At 38.7% G+C, this 16,674-nt stretch overlaps 1 protein-coding gene across 6 annotated transcripts in view; it reads left to right on the forward strand.

The window, feature by feature from the left end:
- Positions 1-221: 221 nt before the first annotated feature.
- sorcs2 (sortilin-related VPS10 domain containing receptor 2) overlaps positions 222-16,674 on the forward strand; it is a 350,531-nt gene continuing 334,078 nt past the window's right edge. For all 6 annotated transcript variants that reach the window (XM_072458621.1, XM_072458622.1, XM_072458620.1 and 3 more), the window contains exon 1: positions 222-542. In XM_072458621.1, coding sequence (XP_072314722.1) covers positions 222-542 — 321 coding nt within the window. The remainder of the gene's footprint in view (positions 543-16,674) is intronic.

Genomic DNA, 16,674 nt, shown 5'->3' on the forward strand with positions numbered 1-16,674 from the left:
CTCCGCTGTGCCAAGCTCCACGCCGCTGCTCTCTCCTCTCCTCCCTCTCCTCCCTCTCCTCCCTCTCTCCTCTCACTCCACACTCCCCCGTCTCTCCTCCAGCCTGCGCGCAAACAGCCAGCCAAACACAACCCCATCGCCGTGCACACTCTGCCCCGCGGAACCAGCGCTGTGTCGTCCCCCCCTCCCGCAGGGCTGCGCGCGGCACGGTTCGGAACACCATGGCACTTCTGCGCCTTTTCTCGGAACCTTTCGGATTCTCCGCCAACACCGCTCTCCTCCTGTGCGTCCTGCTCGCAACGTGGACGGCTCGTATCGGACCCGCGCGCTGTCAAGTCGCGCGGCGGAGCGACGACGGAGACGCGGCGCCGGGTTTATCGTCCGCGGACCGAGGAGGAGGCTCCCCGCGCGTCCGGAGAGCGGCCGCCGCGCAACCGCCGCCGCCGCCGAAGCAGATGTCACTCCTCAGCAGCTCGTTCGTGCTCAAAGGGGACGCGACCCACAACCAGGCGATGGTGCACTGGACCGGGGAGAACAGCAGCGTGAGTAGTGCGCGTGGCCCCGGCTTGTCCCGTCACAACAAACGTCTTCTTCTTCTTCTTCTTCTTCTTCTTCTTCTTCTTCTTCTTCTTCTTCTTCTTCTTCTTCTTCTTCTTCTTCTTCTTCTTCTTCTTCTTCTTCTTCTTCTTCTTCTTCTTCTTCTTCTTCTTCTTCTTCTTCTTCTTCTTCTTCTTCTTCTTCTTCTTCTTCTTCTTCTTCTTCTTCTTCTTCTTCTTCTTCTTCTTCTTCTTCTTCTTCTTCTTCTTCTTCTTCTTCTTCTTCTTCTTCTTCTTCTTCTTCTTCTTCTTCTTCTTCTTCTTCTTCTTCTTCTTCTTCTTCTTCTTCTTCTTCTTCTTCTTCTTCTTCTTCTTCTTCTTCTTCTTCTTCTTCTTCTTCTTCTTCTTCTTCTTCTTCTTCTTCTTCTTCTTCTTCTTCTTCTTCTTCTTCTTCTTCTTCTTCTTCTTCTTCTTCTTCTTCTTCTTCTTCTTCTTCTTCTTCTTCTTCCTCCTCCTCCTCCTCCTCCTCCTTCTGCACGTGCGTGTTTCAGCTCACGTGATTGACATTTTAAATTGCTTACCTGTTTCCCCCGCGTGACATCACCCGGAGGTCGTTGTTTACTGTTGAATCCCACGTGCGCGCAGTGAAATGGAGACAGGGGGTTTTACGCACACAAAGGCGCGCGCCACGGATGCCCAAGTGCGTGTTTTCGAGCGCGTTTTGGACTTGTGCTTGTTGTGATGGCGCGTGTGTCGTTGCAATTGAGGCTTTTAAAGTTTGCAGACAAAAACATTCTGAGTGACAGGATAAAAGTGAAGTGGGACATGCTGTGATTTCACTGGAGAAACTGTAAACACATAATATTGCAAAAAATGACAAATCACCATGGTTTTTGACACATGTGAGTGATGTTAGAGTCTGATTTAAACACATTTACTGATGGATTTTACATGATTTGTTTATTTATTATGAGATTATGACATACACTTCCTGAGAATCCTGATTCTTACGTATTACTTGGCAAATTAGTTTTTCATAGAGATATTATAGACAACTCAAAGTATACTTTTGTGAAGCTCAAATATAAATTTATTCCATTCTTTGAAATAGAAAAGCTAACATCTAACTTTTCTACCAAGGAAAGTCATAAATCGTTATATAAATACTTCTCACCATCACTGGAGAAACTGGGATGACTGTAAACTCAGAATATTACAGAATATGACAAATCAGCATGGTTTTTGACACATGTGAGTGATGTCAGAGGCTGATTTAAACACATTTACTATTGGATTTTACATAATTTGTTTATTTAATATGAGATTATGACTACGGGAATTTATTCCATTCTTTGAAATATAAGAACTAACAACTAACTTTTCTTCCAAGGAAAGTCATAAATCGTTATAGAAATACTTCTCACCATTTGGGTCTGATGTCAGTTCATGTTTGAAAATGTTTTATTGTTCACTTCATTTTGCCTGGGAGTGTTGAGCGTTCATATGACAGAGCTTTTTCAAGTGTCTACAGCGAGTGTCACTCTGTCCCGAGCCAAAACAAGCGCTTCACGCACGGCTTGCCATAGCCCGCTGCCGCTGTCACACGATGCCCCCTGTTGAAATATTCATCGAGTTTTAATGCAGCGCTGCTTTGTTTGGCTCCGTGGGACTGACGAAGACAAAGTTTATTTGTGTGACATGGAGGAACACTTTGTGAATAGCGTGGTATATATATATGAATAGTTGTTTTGTTTTTTTTAGCTTGGTTTTAAACATGGAGGAGCTTAAAGTGCACCTGTGTTTTTCATATTATGACTTGATTTGGTGGTATAGAGCCTGTGGTGAATCTTTATCATAGGTTTGCATCAGTCAAGTTGCAGTTTGCAAAGAAAATATGAAGAAAAAAACCAATAACAACAAAACAGAATCCCACTGCGATGTCATCAATAAGCGACGTTCCATCCACTACACACAATTGACACAATTTTCTGACAGTTTAAACATTCATTTATCAAAATCAATGCGTTATCATGCATTGTTATGTGTAAACTCTTAACTATTGTGTAACTTATATGGATTTCAACATTGTTTATTGCATGGTTGCTAGGTAACAGTTGTGGAATTGCCGACTACCCATGTCCAATCAGGAAGTAACCATTATAAACTGTGCCGACATTTTCAAGCAGGTGAAAAGTAATCACATTTAGTCACTTTTAGTAAAATCTTAAACACAAGCATGTTCACTATGTTTAGTGAAATGTGTAGTCTGACCTGTCTGATGCACTTAAACTAAAAGTACCTGTTTAAAAATGTAGAGTAACTTTAGAGTAAAGTAGGCTATTTCACACCGATTTTGAGACCTGTTAAAGCGTTAAATGTAGGGCAAGGTCAAGTTTATTTATAAAGCACATTTACAAAACAGCCATCACTGCCCCAAAGTGCTGTGCAAAATACAGTATGGCACAATAATAAGAGAAATATATATATATATATATATATATATATATATATATATATATGGTTATAAAATAAATCAAAGAATGGAGATAATAATTTAAACAATGTTCAGCTCATTGTGAGTTCAAAGCCAATACCAAAGTCTTTGAAATATATTTGAAATTCTTATCATGAGTGGCTTCTCTAATGCTGAGAGGGAGAGGATTCCACAGTTTTGGAGCTGCTCTGGAGAACGCTCTGTCACCTCTGCTCCTGAGCTTATACCGTGGCCAGTCCTGCAGACAGTGGTCAGGGGACTTTAATATTCTGGCCGGGCTGTGCATGGACAGCATTAAGGTTCAAAAAACAAGCAACAACATTTTAAAGTCGATTCTAAAAACAACAGGCAGTGCAATGAAGCCAATAGAGGAGTGATGTTATCATTTTGACTTGCTCTTGAAAGCAGTCGTGCCGCCGCTTTAAGAACCATCTGTAAGCGATGTAGTGAGTTTGACAAATAATTGTGCTGAGTTTTAGTCAAAATGAATCAATTTCTTATTTTTTCTAGTGAATTCTATTTGTACATTTTTGTTTGCTCAAAGCTGAGACTTGAACTCAACACCTTTAGGCAAGATGTCACCATGAACTTGCCAAAAATAACCCCTCAAACCATACAGAAAGTACTTTTTACTTTTCAGTACAGTTCCGCAGTGGAGTAAGAAGTACAGACTCCTGCTCACAAATACTGTAAAGTAATTAAAGTATCCACTGTAAGAATGACTTAAAGTGCCTATAACAGGTCGACGACTCATTGAACTAAAATGCAGTTAAGTTAAATATATTTAGGATTTTGTAATCACAGAATAGCATTTTTTTAGGTTTATAATTTCACTTCCTGTTTGTAATTGACGACGTCACACTAGGAGATTACCCAGCAAACAATGGGCAAGAACTCATCTTAAGTCATTTTTTTTTATTTGACAAAAAATGTATATGAGATCGCCTTTATTTTGTTGAATTAATGTTTACAGAGTCAGTAAAGTTGTTTTTTTTTGTGTAAATCAGCTACAAACTTTGACTGGAATGAGTGTCCCTTGTGTGACATCACTTCCTGTTCCAGATTTTTAAAAGTTTTCACCAACTTAATTAGTGTAAAACAATCTTTTATATCCACAACAGGCATAAACAGACCAAATAAACAGTCATAATAAACGTAAATAAAGTACAGATGCTTGAAAATGCTAAGGTACAGTAATGTTTCTACATTTCTCTCCTGTCTGTGCGTGGCTGGACCGGACAGGACGGAGATGGACATGTTTTCCTGAAGCGCACATGTTTGCATTATTCATTCATCAGTGTAGTCTTACCGCAGCCGTCACATGCCAACTGCATCTCGTGTTGTTGTTGATGAAACGCATACATAAGTGATTTTGTACATGTCGTCAATGTAAAAGCAGTCGAAGAATACAAACGGCCCATTCATTGAGACGTTGACTGAGCTGCGCGGTGTCTGGAGGGGAAGTCTCTCCAGGACAAGGCCCGACTCTCACACCCCGAACATGTCGGCGCCGAGAGGGGGAAGAGTCACCCAGAAATAATGTGACAATCTTTAAAGGTGAACTTATGTACGTTTTGTGGTCAAGGCTCCACCCTTCGCTTGTCTGCATGGTGATGTTGTTTCTTTGCTCGGAGTTAAGGGTGAACAATATAAATATTTCAGCACTGTATTTTCCGGACTATAAGTTGCACCAGACAAAAAATGTGTAATAGAGAAGAAAAAACATATATAAGTTGCACTGGAGTATGAAATGCAGTTGCAAGTGTGAAAATAACAAATTATATCACATATATGTCGCTATAAATACAAGTATAAGCGTATAAGTGTTTATTAAAGAAGGTGCGACTTATAGTCCGGAAAATAGGGTAAATATGTTTGAATATATTCAAATTATATTTTAAGAATGCATCAGGAACATGCTTTAATTTGGCTGTAAATTGTCTTGGTTGAGGTTCAAATATTTCAAAATGTGAATGGACCATAACATTAACCACACAAGTGCAGAAATATCACTTTATACCAATTTTGAGCTAATTTTTAATAGTTTGTAGATGTACTTGAGTATTGAATTTTGTATATTTCCAAAACAACAATTGAGATATTTAAATAAAACCAATTTTTGGAAGGCTCCACAGCATCAAACTATCTAGTATTTATTTAATTGCAAATGATTTTAATGCTCTAAAAAAGTGCATTCTTACTGGTAGTGGGCTCTGCTCTCCACAGACCAGACTGGTAACTTGTAATAGTTGTTAATTAATATGCATAGTACACCTTTAGTAATCTTTAGAATATATATTGTGAGCATGTAGAACAGTTGAAGGTTGATTAGTTAAATTTGGGCCTGGAACTTGGACGAATGGTCTAAACACTTTTAAAGGTGCATTATGTTGAGTGTATGTTTTTATTGCCAAAACTACTGCTTGTCTCCATGGAGATTGCCAAGTTTTATGCCCTCTTGTGTTCATTCATTAATTCATTTTCTACCGCTTGTTCCACTTGGGGGTTGCGGGTGACTGGAGCCCATATTCCATTGACTTTGGACCTTAGGCGGGGCACATCTTGGACAGCATTTTGTGGCCTCACACATTTTAAAACCAGCCCATGAAAACCGCAAGCCGTGAAGCAAGATTTCCCCTTGCAACTTATTTTTCAAAATGGTCCAATTGTGCTGTGATACCGTGAACCTGGCAACTATGTATATCTTTCAGCCCAACAAAGTGTCTTGACATCTGCTCAGGCTTCTTCACATATTCTGTCTCGTCCGGTCAGGTCAAATGGACAGAACGGCTCTTATAGGAGGGAAAATAACACCATGTATGTTATGTGGCATTGCTTATTGCAGTATACAGTATCAGCTCAGCATGTACAAATGACTAACTCACTCATGCATTCATGGTATTCTATTTCCTTGACAGCTTAAGTGCTTCCATTGAACATGCACTTGTAAAAGCAGTGAGATGTGCATCTTTGGGCAATTGATGTCCAACTGCTTTCCCCACGTGTGCAGAGAACTCTCAAAACCAAACTCACTTGAGTAAATCTCATATTATTTATTACTAAAAATGGCTTCTCTTGCGAAAGAGTGTGCAGCGGAAATTATTCACGCTTTTGACCGTGTTTGTTTCTGAAATAATCAAAAACTTTCTGTGGGACTCAGCAGATTACTCAGCATATTAGCAGTTTGTGCAATGATCATACGCTCCATCTCACATTCAGATCAAAGCAAAGTCCAGTTATCTTTCACTGCAATAGGATATTCACTTGCATTAATGATGGTGATATATCATTTTTCACCATACATACAGAATACACATATTTTTACCATACTATTTTGAGCTTTTAACAATGTTGTAACTTCTCCACCCTCATTAAAAACCTACCTGGAGATTTCTTTAGCTCATTTCACTCGTCTATCATTAATCTGTTTGAAAGGTGATCTTCTCTGAGTCTCAAATCACTCTGTTTCAATTTCCCTTGCGTGACAGTAAAAGTCCAGAAATCATCACTGGACTCATTCTGGGGTCAAATTACGTTTAAATTACAATGTATGAATCCCCCTAAAGTGTTCCATGTTCAAAAGCCCTGATTTTAACAGAATCAACTGTTCCTAAAAAAAAAAACTAACCCTAATTGTGGATTATTATTCCGTCTAGAATAAATATTTGCTTGGAAAATGTGGGAAAACTACACCGCCCTCGGAATGAAATGCCAAGATTTTAGGCAGTTCTAAAACATATATGTACATTGAGTCTAAGCTATGGTTTTACTGTAAACATTAACTGTATTTTCAACTTACTCATGGGTATAAACATTTGCGTCTATCTTATTTTATTCACTGTAAATACTGCAAAAGCATACGGACCACATCACTCCTGTTCTTAAATCCCTGTACGTTTTAGAATACATTTTTAAAAGTCTCAATGGCATGGCACCTTCTTATTTATTCGATAACCTCCAGCCCCATGTCCTATCTAAAGCTCTGCAGACCAGCATCTCTCCTGGCTCTCCACAGGACCAGGCTTCAGACCAGAGGAGACAGGGCCTTTTCTGCAGTGGGATCACAGTTTTTGGAACACTTTGCCCTTCAGAACTGCACACACACTTTCAATATCTGCTAAAGACGCACTTTTACTTGCGTTTGACTCCGTATAAGAGCGAGATAACCTTTTACTTTGGTTGTTTTGTATATGTTTTCACGTGTATGTGTTGTTGTCTGTTCAGCACTTTGGTAAGTTCTGGTTGTTAGAGAACTAAGATCTAAAGAAACACAATCATTTCAATTCAATCTATACTCTTCAATTCATTTTAGAAGAATTGTCACAAACTATAGGAAGGATGATCATTATTATTATAGTATTAGACAATGCAGATGACAGAAAATGAATGATTTTGCTGTAGTAATAGTGCTGTTTCTGTGCATTACGATTCTAACATCCTGCATTTGACATCATGGCGTGTGTTGGATACCGCCGGCATAATAAGTGTATGAAATGTTCTGCAACGTCTTTGTCCACACGTCATGCTCCGAGCCGCCTTCGCACACAAGATTCCCAGGACCATGAGCTATCCCAGGCTGGTGAAAGACGAGAGCTGCTCCATTCAGGCCGCTGGCTTTGTGTCCCATTCTGGGTTGTCTGCTGAGTAGCTTAGCCGCAGGGAGCTCGCTTTTCTGTGCGCTCAATGTGAAGAGGGCCAGTGTGAAAAGTGCAACCTCACTGTAGCCGCAGAAAGGCTGAGGTTCGGGCTTTTTGGTGCAGAGTTGCTTGTTGCAGACTTTGGGAAAAGGTCATAAAGGAAAGAGTAATGCTGCGAAAGATGCACGTCAAGACTGTCCTACAAAAAACTTTGCAAAAATAGCAGGATTAAATCTATTCCTTCATAAATATTGATATCTGTCTAGACATCTCTTTTTCAGAGATGTCTAGACTTTCCACCACCCCAGACACTTCCCTTCCACTTTCCCCTTTCGACAATAGATGTAAGCGAAATATGTTAAAATGAGAAAATAAAGTGTGGACATTTTCTCATTTTAACTTTTGTATACAAAAAAATCATGAAAATCATAATGACTGTTATTGTGCCTAAGGGCTTGTGCAAGTTAGGAACGGAAGTTAAGTAGGAAGTTAACAAACATTTGAACAAACTTTCTCTTTTCATGGTGTGAAAATCAAGCTTTAATTCAAACTACAACATTAAACAAGTGTATTACATATAATTAATATTATCCAATTGTGCTGTAATTAGTGGAATGATTATATAAATTAAAAGATGTTTAATCCAAGGGAAAATATCTGGTATCATCTTTTAATTTGATATAATTCTACACCAAATTATAGAATGTGTTGCAAACAGTGTTGACCAGGTTACTTTTTAAAACTAATTTGATTACTAACTACTGATCATCAATTTCTACTCTGTTTAATTTATATATAAAAAAAGTAGAATGCAAATTATTGTTTAACTAATTTGGAGATAAAAAAGGGTACATGACTCCTCAAGAACAATTTATAAAACGTATGAAATCTTCAGACTAATTAAACTTCCAGTTATTTAAAGGTTGAATGGACGATTTTTTTGGCCCAAATTTGAGTCTCATTTCCTCGTGGCGTGGACTGCCGATTAGTCCTGCCACGTATCAATCATAAAACGCACCTACCGCTCACCTGCAGACGCTTGCGGCTCGTCCCACGTTTCCGCGTGTCTAAGCGCATTGATCTATCATAATATAGTTCCCTCAGTGTACGGGGCAAAATGAAGACGGAGAAAGACAGTTCGAGCTGACGCAGAAGTGGACAGAAATCTACGGGAGACGAGAGATGCGATGCGATCTGTCGCGCTAATAAACAAACGCACGTGTGTGTTGTATCAGTTCTCAAATCGCCGAAAACCTTTAACCTTCAAAAACCTTCAAATATCAAATAAGTTCATGTGCACAGCTCCCCATAAACTGAGCTCATAAATGATCTGCATCTGTCACCAAAAGATGACGTAGTGTGCAACTGTTCTGTGGATTACACCCTTTTTTGGAATGTAAAATCCAAAAAAGTTTGGGAATAATAAAAGAACGAAAAGTTCCTATGGACAGTCTATCTAAAGTATCTATTTACTGTTTGTATTTTAGCGTTAGATTATTGCATTCTAATCTGATCACAGTAATCCCTTACTTTTAACTAGCTACTGCCCAACACCGGTTGCTAAGTGATACAACAACAAACCTGCCAACAAACCTCACTTCCTTTTTCTCCTTTAAACTACTTTGTAGTTCTGCATGTGTAGGATGACTAATGACTATCCAATGTGCCTTCACTGCAGCAATGAGAATCTGACAAAACTATGAAAAATATTGATCTTGCCTTTTCCTCCAAGGCTGGTCAATAAAAAAACAGGCTGCTTGTGATTAACCCTAGATTTCCACACGAACCACTAAGACTCCTCTCCGTTCTGTCAGTGAAAGATGACCCGAGCATCTCTATCTAGCGAAAGCAGCTCCTTGTTATAAACTGTTTCTACATTTGTCCACTATCGATCGTGCTGCAGACTATAATCATACATTGGCATTGTGTTCACACATTTTTTAAATCTGCACTGGGCTCGCGGTAGCCCTAAGTGATTAATGAGAGCGGAGAGGGCAGCTGACAGGTCCAACTCCAGGCTCCGCCCCTTTACCCTACAGGGAATTGTGGGTAATTCGTCCCGCCGCCTGCGTTAAGAGCCCTCCTGGGTGCGAATAAGTAAAAGGCAAAAGAATGCTGACCCTAAATCATTCCTAGCTAGGGTATAAAATAGTGTGCAAAAAGCATTGGTCGATATACAGTAAGCTGGACAGACAAATGCTCCTAAGAAAATATACTATGTTTATTGCACAAACTTTATTTTTTATTTTTAATGATATATATAGAGTTAGAATATTGACCGCTTTTTTGTGTTATTAATCTCAACATGTTAGAACATTTTAAGTGTTGAGGACGCTAAAACCTAACCACTGAGCCGTAGTTGAGTTATTCCCAGTATACATGGACTCTTTAACTACTTTTACTGGACCCCAAATAATTTCCAACTTTTACTTGGTTCTACTCTGAATTTTGACCTATACACAGAATTACAGCGTTAGTGTTTTTTTTTTTGTTACAGTTGAAACTCCTACTCCTCGTTCTACAGCTACGTATATGCTACTACATTACTAACATGTAGCATCACTGCATCACATTGTCATGTGACGTATCCACCACCCGGCCGCCACCCTATTCAGTTTAGTCGCTAATGTAAACTAATGTAAACTCAAAATGAATCAGCGGAATCTGCTCAAATGTCAGAACTATGCCAATCTTTATTGTCATCTGTTGTAGGGATAACAACTCACATTTTAAAATGCTTCTTTGCAGCAAATTATGCAAATAAATACTGATCACTTTGTGATCAACAGCTCAAACATAGTGGACTCTAAGGAATCTTCTAACAACTGACAAGTAAATATAGAAATATTACCTAAAGCTCATTTGACAGGTTCATATATTTTTCTCATTATGATGTTGTTTGGTGAGATAGTCCCTAAATAAATACTTATATCATAGTTTTTCATCAGTTACGTTGCAGTTTGTGAGGAAAATTTGACAAATAAGTTCTACAACAGAATACCTCCATCTTTGTGATGTCATAAAAAAGCGCCATTCCATCAAAAAATACTCAGAAAATTTGCTTCCAACTTTTTATGACAATCATTTAACAAGATAAAATGTGTTTGGAGGTGTAATTATTTATCAAGTCAGTCTGGCGGTTATGCAACACTCGGATGCCAACGCCATAAAACAACAACAACAACAACAACAACATAAGGACTCTGAAAAATTAAGTCTTTAGAACAAAGTCTGGCGGTAATGTAACACTTGGATACCAACTGTCACAAAACAACAACAACAACAAAACTATTGTATGATTTAAAAGGACTTTAGCCCTTGTTTAGCTGCTAAGTAACAGTTGTGGTATTACCTATACTTTTGTCTGATTCTGCTACACGTGCCTTTGTTTATTAGTGTGACGAATCGCATCTCTCGTCTCCGCAGATTTCCATCTCTCTCAAACACAGTCTTTCCCTCAGTCATTTTTGTACTTTGCGGTCCGAAGCGTGGAGCTACACTGAAGGAACTTGCTGCTAGCTTCACTAAACACACACCGGGATATCAACCACACATGCGCAGCCAGGGGAACGTGCTGCTATCCTGGGAACGAGGCTGCAGGTGTGCAGTAGCACGCAGGGAATGATTGACATGTGGGAGAACTACTCAGATTCCGACTCAGACTCAGATTGGTTGCAAAAATCCTCTATACAACATTTTTAAGTATAATCATATTCCATTTGTTTTACTGTGTAGTGTAGTCTAATGTGTCATATGGAAGTTTTTGAGTGATTTTGACAGTGTTTAGACTGATAACTCTTAATGACTGTCAAGGACTCGACTGAAATAACCTCTATTTATAAAATGTTCAAATTCTAACTTTTGCACTGAATTTGAAAGTGGATACATTTGCCGGACAAATATGACAGACTTTATATGTACTGCTCTTTTTTTATTTATTTTTTATATATAAAAACATTTTACTGATGATAACGATGCTAATACTTATTATTATAAGGCTGTGTAGAGTCATGGAAAAGCAGTTTGAAAGTTGTTAGTTATCAAAAGAAATGTGTTGTTTTCGGACTGACTGGCAAGCGTTTTCCTCTGCTGCCCCTGGAGCTTGGAACTCTTACAGTCGGAGTTGAGATTGCGTGAAATGGTCTTGATTAGGGGTTTTCATTCAGACACTAGATGCCTCCCGAAGATACAATATGGTGCTGACCAACTGCAATTTAGATTTATTTATTTAACAACTCAGGCGTCCAGCGTGAATTTGGACTCTGCAGTCTGAACGCAGCTTTAGAGTTAAACAACACTTCAGAAACAGTGATTTCAGACCAGGTTCCTCTTGAGCCAAAGTTTGAGTCTTGTCTTAAAAGTGCTTAATGTCAGACTGTCTCTGAGAGTGGCTGAGATGTTGGATCGCACAGTCTGTGATGTATGTTGGCTTAAACCGATATAGGCCTTTGTGTTTGAGCATAATATATCATTTGTAATACTTCCGGCTTCACTCTGCACACTCTTTTCAAAGCTGTCTTTACTGTAACTTAACATTTCATTCACAGAACCAGGGTTACAAATCATTTTAGTTACTTATTAGATTTTAGCTTTTCCTTATCATTTCATTGCCTTTTCTGGTTACCTTGCCAACCGTACTATCATCTCAGCCAATGCAGTGAGATAGTTATCAGCTTATCTTAACACTGTGTGAATTTAAATTATGTATTTATGCTTTTTAATAGGATGCTCGCTTCTATCTGCATACCTGGATGTACACTGGCAGTAAACCATAACGCATCTGCAATATTGATCTCCAAGGTCTTGACTTATTGAAAAGCTTTTATTCACTATCAATATTTAGAAGTATTTACTTTTTTTGTTGGTATATTTACCATAGGTCTATATATTTGGAAGAATTTTGACATCAATCTCTATTTATATAACTTGTCGTCTGTTACTATAGACCAGCAATACATCTTAATAAGGAGTTATGTAATGTAAGAGACATTTGTTCACACATGCTAACCCAACAGTTCTTTTGGATTGTTTGCACAAGGGGAGCTAGCCTCTCTCCTCGGTTTTTCTTGTCAGTTTTGGTTCATCCACTGCAACAAACACAACCCAAAAAGTCAACGGGAGACAATGGCGAGACCTGCCCAAAATGGCTCTGGTTAAGGCTTAAATGTTGTGGAAAAGGTTGAAGATTGATGGTGTGTTTGAGGGATATATGTCAGTTTAATGATGTGTGATGAATGCATGCTGAAGCAATTTATGTAGGCGGTTCAAAATATAGCTTTTGGATGTTGTCAATGTATCATGAAAAAAGAATCAGTGTGGCCAATACAGCTTATAATACTTTTGGGGGTTCAGTATTCACAATGTCAGCCCTGTTTTTTGTCAGTGGCCTTTTGCAACAGGAAGAAGGTTTAAAAAACTCATAACATGTGCCACCAGCTAAACAAGGAATAGTTTATGCACTGTAATCAACTTTACCGTCCATTGAGGCAAATGTATCTTCAATTCTCTTAACGCTGTCTTTATCCAGTTCCATTGTCTCATCCAGGCATGTTGGCAGAACCATGTGGAGACTTGGCAGGAGGTGCGACTGTCATTTGGACTCCACCGTTGCCCCCATTGGAAGACCTTGGGAGAGCGACTGTAGAGATGTGTCTAATTAGGAAATGCCAGGTGCACGCTGGCAATAGGACAAAGCAACATGAAGTTTACTTGGAGACATTGTTGCAAGGGTGCTGGCAGGTCGGTTATTGTCCATGTGGTTTACCGTCTTGTCTTGGCAGCATGCAGAGTTATAAAAGTGATCTGTTTTCATTATTATACTTCAGTACCAAATCTGTTTCTATACCTAATGTGTGTTGTAACACTAGAATTTCCCCATTGTGGGATAAATAAAGTTATCTTATTGAAATAGGAATTAGGATGTCTTCACAAGTAGGATTTCACTGTAAGATATTTAATCCGATATTGTGGTAAGTCTAACAGAATTGTAGAAATGCTTCAGTTTCCTTTTATTATTACTGCCAGATTCCTAAGAATAAAGATATGAATAATTTTGTCTGCACTAACATCGACCAAAGGATCATGGTCTATTTTCCTCTTTTTCTTGGCTGCAACAACACAATGCAAGAAGCTTATAATTCAAAATTATTGTTAGACATTTGACGATATCACTATATATATTGTTAGATCCCTGTTCACGACATTCTACAATCGGATGTTCTAATTTTGCAAGAGGGGCAAATGTCTTCATGCCTCAAAGCAAACATTTTTGGAAAGAAATATTTCACATCTAGAACCTTTTTTAATATTGGAGTATAATATTTGAAGGCTGGAAGTCTTTTCAACAACAATCGCCTAATTGTGTTTGAATATGCAAGCACAGTTTAATACTAGTGTGAAAACAAAACCAAACCCTTAGTTCAGTTGAACGTACTGCAACAATGTGGAACAACAGTAAGTTTTGTGTGGAAGGCCCAGGTTTTACAGAGATATTAACCATAAACCTTATTACGACATTAACTTTCTAGCGCTCTGCCTGCAAAGGATGTGTTACTTCTATTACAAATTAGCTGCCAATGGACATTCAAAACAGCCCAATTGTGCGTGTTTCGGCTTCCATGCCCTCACCAACATGACCGACATCACCATCCCGCCCTTTCTTTGTTCTGATGTGAAAATATCCCACCACGCATCCATTGTCTTCCCAGTACTGCAACCACAAACACAATTTCCCCCCCCCTTTTCATTCTCTGTTCCATCCCTTGTCGCTCGGCGCTCTTTATCGGCCGGTGCAGTGTTGGCGTCATGGTTGAAAGTTCCCGGTCATGTTGCCGTGGTAACGTGGTCTAGGAATCCAGCCGGGGCCTTCCAGTTTGGTTGAATTCTGAAAGCCCCCACCTCAACCGGCGCTTCTCCCGAGGTCCTGCATATTTCATAGAGCGCTGGGGCAAATACGTGCCAGCAATGTCAGACGGCAGACACGCTTTGAAAGACGACGTACCACGGCGTATCCGTAGTGTTCGCACTCTGCAACATTTCAGATGGATGGGAGGTCATGGTAATGTTTTAAAGAAATATCATACCTACGTAGATAGTTTGATCCTGATGATTTTTGTGCATAATGTTCAGGAAATCAGAAGAAAAATCCATATTTTCAAAGTGGACAGACACACATTATGCTTTATTTGAACCTCCCCCCTCATATTGATCAATCTCTATTTTTTACTTTATATTTCCGTTAAAAAAATTAAAAAACAAATTAATTGCCTTCAGTATTGATTTTATGATCAACACAAGACGGACTTAAAGGTGCCGTTTTACACATAAAATAGCCCACTTCCTTCCTCCAAAGGTTAAACTCTGACAAAGGATTGGCTCCTCGATTAAATAACCCTGAGCATATCATTGACAATTAGACATGATTGAATCTCGATCTCAATTAAAATTTGATTAATTGCCCAGCCTTAGATGAAATACCATTAGCGGAATAAACTATCAACTAAACATCTTTAGAATGTTAAGATCTTTACCTGATGAGTCGTCCGGGTTTGAAATCAATTTGAGATCCTAACAGACCAATTACTTACCTGAGCAAAGAAAGACAACCCTGTAAAAAAAAAAAAAGGTGTAAATGAAGCAAAACACAACTCCAAGTATGTTTTAGGGAGTGAAAACATGGTTAAAAGCTCAAGGAAGTATATAACCTTGGTTCAATTGTAATACCAGTTGTTGTTTCATTTGGAGAAACCTACTAACTATAAAGATATTAAACATTCTTTAACTTTACAGTAGAATACTGTGGTTTTTGTCTCTTTTCCTTTATTTTTCAGACACAACAAGCTGTTTTCTCAAGGAGAACACACTTTAGCAGTGAAAGAACAGTTTTTGAATTTCAAATTTACAAGATTGAACAACATCATAAGTGTATTTATTGAGCTGGGACATTTTGATATCTTCTACTGTTAGAAAAAACAAAAAAGGACAAAAAGCGCACTTTAAGCCGCTACTTTTCCCCCATGCTTTGAACCCTGTTTATTGACAGGTGCGGCCCATATACTGTATGTACAGTTACTTTTTTCTTTGTATATTTCGTTGGCACGGCTTTTATTCAGGAGCGCTGGAAATTATGGTAAATAAAATACACTTTTGATCTTGTTGTCTGACACCCTTGAATTCAATCAGGACACAAAACAGAGTTCACTACTTCAGGGAGGATTTTTGATGTGTTATTAAAGGGTAGGACAGTTAAAGGGACAGTATGTAACATGCTGGAGGTGGAAGGTAACCAGCATTCCATGAAAAAAGAAAGTTAAAACCATACTTTGGAACATTCTCCATGGAGATACATTAATTGTATACCATACTGAGGAATATTATATTTAAAATCAAGTATTTGTCAGATTTGTTTTATTTTTTATTATTTTTATTATCATCTTTTTTCATAAATCATTAGTAAAATAAAATAAAATAAAAATAAAAAGTCTATTTTATGGCTAAAAAGTGACACAATGTGCATTTAAGTGGCATTGTATTGTTATTGGCCTTCAAACATGCTCTTGAGTACCTTTTGTATCATTAATGCATGTACAAAACCGCACAACTTTCTACCAATGCGTTCCCCTTGACGTTTACACTCCATCTACTGGCAGCAGAGGGAACTAAAAAGCTAGCTTGCCTAAACATCAATGCCGGCACGCAGTTGGAATGAACGTAATTTGAGGCAGTACGAGTCTGGACTTAAAAAACGCACAGGAGACCTCAGGATCTCTACCTTTGATGTCACAAATCTGAGTATTTTTGTGCGGCTCAGCGAAGATGACCTTGTAAACAGGATTAATGAAACAAGTGTGAATGAAGCTAAATAAATGTTTTTCACCAAAAATAAAATGGAAATAGTGTTACGGTCCGTGCATATTGGCACGTCTGGTGGAGAGGGGGAGGCGTAAACATCTTGCGGCTTGTTTTGGGCGCTATGGGACGACTTTACCTACACAACCCCGTGGAGGGA

Source organism: Eucyclogobius newberryi, unplaced genomic scaffold (assembly GCF_026437365.1).
Source record: "Eucyclogobius newberryi isolate DKJ021-1_F unplaced genomic scaffold, fEucNew1.0.hap1 SCAF_22, whole genome shotgun sequence".
In the NCBI taxonomy this organism is placed as follows: Eukaryota; Metazoa; Chordata; class Actinopteri; order Gobiiformes; family Gobiidae; genus Eucyclogobius; species Eucyclogobius newberryi.